The 6,730-nt window shown below is 56.3% G+C and overlaps 1 protein-coding gene across 1 annotated transcript in view; it reads right to left on the reverse strand.

The window, feature by feature from the left end:
• Window positions 1-3,997, reverse strand: part of CDH23 (cadherin related 23) — a 393,201-nt gene extending 389,204 nt beyond the window's left edge. The window contains exon 1 of the mRNA XM_067710644.1: window positions 3,928-3,997. Within this exon, the coding sequence (XP_067566745.1) occupies window positions 3,928-3,994 (67 nt within the window). The 5' untranslated portion in view covers window positions 3,995-3,997. The remainder of the gene's footprint in view (window positions 1-3,927) is intronic.
• Window positions 3,998-6,730: the final 2,733 nt, after the last annotated feature.

A 6,730-nucleotide genomic window follows, 5' to 3' on the forward strand; every position in this document is an offset into this window, starting at 1 on the left:
CCTTAAATCTGTGGAATCTGGCACTAACTCTGGGTAGACAGCATCAGAATTGAACTGAATTGTTGGACACACAGTCGGTGTCTGGAGAGTTGGAGAACTGGTTGTTGGTATTGGAAAACACCCCAGAAGGAGGCAAACGAGGGCACTTCCCCCTCTGCCCCTACCAACCAGGGATGGGGGGGTTGGTCAGTCTCACATGGGGCCGACATCGTGCAGCACACACGTAAGCAGCTCCCGCTGGGTCTTCCAGGGGCCCTGAACATGGGTGGGCTGCAGCCCTCCCCTCCCTCATTTCTGCTGACCTGGCTCCCTCAGAGTTTGGGCCAGGCTCAAGAACACAGAGCCTAGTGCTTCCCTCATTGCTGGAGACCTCCTAGTGGGGAGCAGGCAGAACTAATGGAATCTCCACCCCCACCCCCTCTGCTCAGGCCCCCAAACTGATGCCATTTCTGGTTCTGCAAGCACTGTAGCCTCTCTCTCCCCTCCTGGCCAGGACTGCTGGCCCTTTTGCCTTCACTTGCCAAATTCCTATTTATCCTTCAAGTTTTGCCTTAGATGTCCCTTCTTCCAGGAAGCCCTCCCTGACCACCACAACTACACATATGCACTCGCCCACACACTTCCACCCTCTCATATGAGGAACCTGGGGCTCCTCACACACTCAAGAGCCTCAGAAAGGCTCGGAGGCCAGTGGTCAAGGGCTTCACCTTTGTTTGTAGTCTCCCTGTGCCTCTTTCTAGTCATATGACCTCCCCATGCCTCAGTTTACTCAGGTGTAAAATAACGATAACAACAGGACTTACTTCTTGGCTGTGTTGAGTATTAAATGAGATTACATACATAAAGCACTTAGCGCCATGCTCGCGCACACAGCAAGCACTCGATAAATGGTAGCTATTATTAATATTGGTATTGATGACAGTGCTGCCTGCTCAGCCAGAGGCGGAGGCTTTGGATCCCTGCTGGGGGCTTTGGGCTCCCTTACAGAAAGCAGCTGAGCCAGGGTAGAAGGCTCAGGGGCGACCAGGGAATTCGGCGTGGGCTCAGGCTGGGGCAATGGGAGGGAAGCCAGCCAGAAAAAACGTCACCTGCAGCAGCATCGTTCGTTTTCAAATTTTGTTTTACAGGACCTGCCGATAATCAGGCACTGAGAGCTCCGCACGGGGGGTTGGGCAGAGCCTCGGGGACGTACGTCGCCTGCCACATACCAAGCAGGACCGTGATCTGGGAACAGGCTCCCACCCTAGGAAGCCCAGTGGCCTTGGGCTGCCAGTGGGGACTGGGAGGGTGATGGGAGGGTGGGAAAGGGGGGGTGCCCACAGGTCGCCTGTTCCCTTAAAAGGCACTTTTAAGGCATGAAGGCTGTGTCCTCCAGAGGCAAACTGCTGCCTCAGGAGCTTTGAGGCCTCCGGCCAAGCGGGAACGTGAGTGCCCGTGCGAGGGGAGGGGACAACGGGCGACTTCTGTGAAGGAACGAGAGTCCAGCTGCCCGCGCCCACGATGCACCCCTCTGTCCCTGCCCCACACATGCTCATTCCCTGCTTTGGCACCTACTGTGTGTTCTGCCCTGGATGCCTTCTCCCTGCATCCCTGGCCCACTCACACTTATCCTTCCCTACAAAGTAGATGCGGGTCCACCAGCTTTAAGTATTTATTTCAACACTGTTGTGGCCTCTCCCGTTGCGGAGCACAGGCTGCGGACGCCAAGGCTCAGCGGCCATGGCTCACGGGCACAGCTGCTCCGCGGCATGTGGGATCTTCCCGGACCGGGGCACGAACCCGTGTCCCCTGCATCGGCAGGCGGACTCTCAACCACTGCGCCACCAGGGAAGCCCAAGAATCAAGCTTTTAACCACCACAGGCCTGAGGGGAGAAGGGAGAGGGGGAGGCTCACACAGAAGGCAGATTCGAGCCGCGGTGCTGGATGACAGGCCTTCCACACGCAGCGAGGAAGGGAAAGATCCCGGAAGGAAGCAAAGCTGGGCAGATGTGGAGGAGCGGAGCCGTCCAGGCACGTGATGTGGGAAGGACAAGGCATCCACCAGACCAGGAAGCACAGACTTCACTCAGAACCGTGGGGTGGGGCAGGGTATTCCTCTTAGGGCTTGAAGGACGCTGGCAAGTGGCAGAGCCTGGACTGGAACCAGGAAGGCCCAACCCCAGCGCAGGCCCACCTGCCCAGGCCTCTGAAGGCACAGTGGTTCTCGCTGAGGGCCACGTTGGGCACAGCCCTAGACCCCGCCCTCAACTCATGACAGGGAAGGTGCACAGGACAGGGAGCACAGCGCGGCGACCAGGTGAGGCCTTGTACGCCCTGCCACTCGCTGCTGTGCGGCCTGGGCAAGTCGCTCTACCTCTCTGGCCACCGTTTCCCAGCCTCAAGATGAAGACAAAGAGCCCTCGTTGCCCTCTCACCCTGCCTCCCTGCCAGAGGTGTCCTGTGCGTGGCGTCACTGCTATGATGGCTGCTGCAATTTGGATGCGTGAGCCGCCTTTATCTAGAGAGCTCAAGGGGAGACTGCGCCTCTTCTACGAAGGCAGCCAAGCTGTTAGCACCTGTTATATTTCTTTTTAATGGGGAGGGCGGGGGAGGGCATGAGTGTCCAAGGTCACAGAGTCCCTGAGGAGTCTGAGGACACCAACAAGCAAACCCAGAGGGTCAGAGCTGAGGGTCTCGGGTGCCCCTCACTGAGCCCTCCCCGAATGGGGCTTTACAAAGGAGAAACTTGACACCTGGAGCAGCAGCTGGCCCAGGGGTGGAAAGAGGGTCTGAGACCCCTTGTGACTCTGCCCCTGAGAGTCTTTGAGGCTGCACCGCTTGGATGGGAGTGAGCTTCCCGTCACAGGGGCATCCCAGCAGAGATCCCTCCCAGCAGGGAAGCCAGGGGACTCTCGGGCAGCAGGATGCCAGCAGCAGTCCACCAAGCATGAAGCTCTGGTTTCCTCCAGAGGCTCCCGGCTCCCTGGAGTGTGAGAAGGAGCTGACGCCCCTCAGGAATACGTTTGCCTGTGTCGCCAGGCATGCCCTGCCCATAGCTCTTCCCTGAGGGCACCCTGGTCCCGCGGGACACCGAGCCAGCTGTGCCTGTTGTCCTGGCCTTCCTTCGTGCACACCAGAGCTGCTTTGCTCCCGGTGTCCAGGAGAGGCAAATGCCCAGGCCTTTCCTGGCCTCCTCCGTGGGCACTAAAGCTGGCACTGACCTGGCTGCTGCAAGGCCGGGGGAAGGAGGGCTGCCCGCCCTGCAGAGAAGGAAGACTCCTGGCAGCCGCACCCTCGATCAAACTATTCCCTCCTCCGGGATTCCCTTCTTCCCTCTCCCCCCTTTAAAACGACTTCTCAGTCTTCAGAGCCCAGATGAAATGTCTCCCTTCTGGCTGGGTCTCTCCTGCGCCTGCAAGTTCAATTAGTCTTTTCTTCTGATGGGCTTCTCTGGAGCTCTGTACATCCTTTATTACCACTTTATCCACCCTGCTTAGAGCAATCGTATCTGTGCCTTTCTCCCTGGTGAGCCCCTGAGCGCCCGAGAATGTCATTTCTTCCATACCCCCAGAATTGGACACAGTAGGGCACACAGTGTCACACAGTAGGTGCTCAAAAGACAACTGTGAAACGGACTAGAACTGGGGCCAGTCCCCACATCCCAGAAGAAGGACAGTTCACGGCCATAGATGCCTCCCCTTAGAGCTCAAGTATTTCTCAAGTCTCCTCCCCTTCCCTCATGTGTCCCAGGCCCTGGAGATGGCTGGTATTTTCAGCCCTGTGAGGGCTGCAGAAGCAGCTGAGGCCCAGAAAGGGAAGTGAGTGCCCAGTCACACACACGGCAAGGCAGGGTCTTGAGAGTCCCAGAGCACAAACGCCAACCACACCCCGTCCAGCCCGGCCTCCCATGCTCGCTGTGGGGAGAGAAGGCAGAGGACTGAACTTACCGCAGCATCCAGAGATCAGCACAGACAGCCAGACCACGAGGCAGCTGGAAGCGACGTGGCACCTCATGGCTCCTGGGGACAAAAGGAGGGGAGGGTGAGAAACGTCCCACTGGAGCGTCTGCTCTTGCAGGCTGTGCAGCGCTGCCTCAGCCCTGCAGCTCGGGGAGAATTGGGCCTGAGAAGGGAGGAGAGAGAATCGGTGCAGACGGGGGTGGGCAGGGCACATGGGGAAGAAGAGAGGGTCTGTACCCTGGGGTTCTGTCATCGTCCAGTGCTGAGAGTGGTGTGGCACGACTGGGCTGAGGGCATGGGCAACGGTCCCCTCTGTGCCCTCGTGGAGGCCGACTGCACGGCTTGTGGGCAGGGCTCAGGGGGCACAGGGACAGGTTTGTGACACATGCGGGGCTCAGTGGGCAGAGGGAGGGGCTGCTGCCTCTGTCCTCCAGGACAGCATACCCCGAGGGCGGTGGAACCTGGTTTAGTGGGGACAGAGTTAGGAGGTGGGTGCTGACACCCCCCCAGCCAAAGTGCCCAATGAACATGTCTTTTCCTGTTTTTATATCTGCAGTATCATCTTATAACCTGGGATATGAAAGCAGCCCCCAGGCCATGGCGTCCAAAGAGGCACAGAGAAGGGAGGTAACCTGACCAGGGCCCCCCAGCAAGTCTGTGGAAAGCTGGAGCCGGACTTTTGTCTCTAGCTAAGCTCTAGAGAGAGCTGGGGTCCAGCTGCCAGAGGCTTAGCAAAGCAAGCTCTCATCTCTAAGTGTAGTGGGGCGGGGGTAGCGGGTGGGCGGCGGGAGGGCTGCTCCCTCCCATCGCGGCCGTGGCCTGCCCTGTCCCCTTACAGCAGGGTCACGGCCCTCTGGTTCCTTCTTACGCCCGCAGCGGCTCCGGAGCAGGCCTCCCTGGAGACCAGCAGTGACACCGGGAAGGGCCCACGCTCCTCAGCTGGGGATCCCTGCCTTCCGCTAACGCTGTCTCACCTCCGGGTCTCAGCTCACGGCCCACTCACCTCTGCATCCCCACGGCCTAGCCAAGGGCCCACACATCCCCCTTCAGGGAGCACCTACTGTGCACCTCGCCTGGGAGGCATTAGCCTCCCCGGTTCACAAGGTGAGGTCTGAAGGCCAAGAGCCGCTAAACAATTGCTCAGAGACCCCCAACTAGTGAGTGGTGGGGTCAGCATCTGGACCCAAGTTGACATGCCACCTCCCTCATCGTTAAATGATCAGGAAAGCCTTGGGGAGGAGAAGGGAGTTGAAGAAAAGGGTTTTGTGGAGAGACTTCACATCCCTGCAAGACCTCGGGGCAAGGGCTTCAGAAAGGGCCCAGGGCTCAGATCTCTCGGTTCCGGACCTGGAGCCAACTCCCCCTCCCAGCCGGGTGCCAAGTGGAGGATGGATCCTGTCCCACACCACACACAATGGCCCGCGGTGCCCTCGTGTTTTCCTTGAATACTGTACTTAAAATGTTCTAATTACCAAGTATGAAACAGTGACGTGGGAAATAAAAGATTCTAAGATGTTGTCACATAATAAAAGACAAATGCCCATCATATCCCTGTATTTCCACCCCTTTGCGTTTCCAGAGGTCAGCAGCCTATCACAGGGGCAGGCAGGGCATACGAATGAGGAGACCCCAGTGGTGGGAATGATGGCCATTTGGAGGCCAGCACTCTGTCCAAAGGCAGCAGCTGCTGATGTATTTCAGCCAAGAGGGAATGTGGGTGCAGTGTGCCCAGAGCTTCTGATTTTTCTCAATGAAAAGCTGCAAGTTTGGTTTTTACTATGAATTCAATTTTTAAATGTTGGCAAATAATTCCATTTTCATGAGCCAAACATGACCTGTCTGATGGCCAGAGTGGGCAGCTTGGGCCTGGCGTGCACCCTACGAGGCCGTTCTCCGCACCCAAGCAGATATGTTCACATTACAAAGGCGTACGAGTGGTGTGGTGGCTGTTTCTCCTTAGGATGATGAAGTTACCCTCTACACAAAGGAAACTCACTTTTCTCATGTCATAATAATTCACAGACAGCCCTCCAGGTCAACACTGCCACATCCACCTCCTCCATTTTCAGAGCTAGATAACAGTTCATGGTATGGACGTTTCATCATGGAGACAAACATCCCCTGTTGTTGGGTATGTGAGTGTTTACAGGTTCTTGCCACACAGGCAATGTCACCGTGGACATCTCTCTGCATGTAACTGTGTTGGGACTTTGCTCTCAATCTTGGTTCTCCAACAGCGGCATTAATGGGCCAATTAAATACAACACAGAGCACGTATGTAAACTTTTCTTCGCCACTGTCATATTACCTTCTGTAAAGACTGTGGCAATTCCCACTCCATCCAGAAGTGTATGAGAGGGCCTCTGTGCCCACCTGGAAGTGATCCCTCTTTTAAATGGCTTCCAATTGGAAGCATGAAAAATGGAATGGCCTTGTTGTTTTAATTTGCATTTCCCTAACTACCAGTGAGGTTGAGCATGACGCCTTTTTCTAACTGTTCAAACCACTTTCCATCTGTTATCTTGCGTTAGCCTACCGTATGCTGCAATGAAGCTAGCCAGCATCACAAGCATTTTCCCTGATTTACAAGAGGAGAAACCGAGGCACAGAGCAATTAAGTGACACTCTGACATCTCATAGTGAGTGAGTGTCCTTTATAAAAAATCTCCAGCCCTCTGCCTTTGGAAACCAGCTGTTATGAGAATTAAACAACATCTGCTAAGAAGATCGTCCACAAATAGCTGGGAGTGCACACCATTCTGCTGGGTGTTGCAGGAAGTCTGCAGCAGAA

This window comes from Pseudorca crassidens, chromosome 16, assembly GCF_039906515.1.
Source record: "Pseudorca crassidens isolate mPseCra1 chromosome 16, mPseCra1.hap1, whole genome shotgun sequence".
Classification (NCBI taxonomy): Eukaryota; Metazoa; Chordata; class Mammalia; order Artiodactyla; family Delphinidae; genus Pseudorca; species Pseudorca crassidens.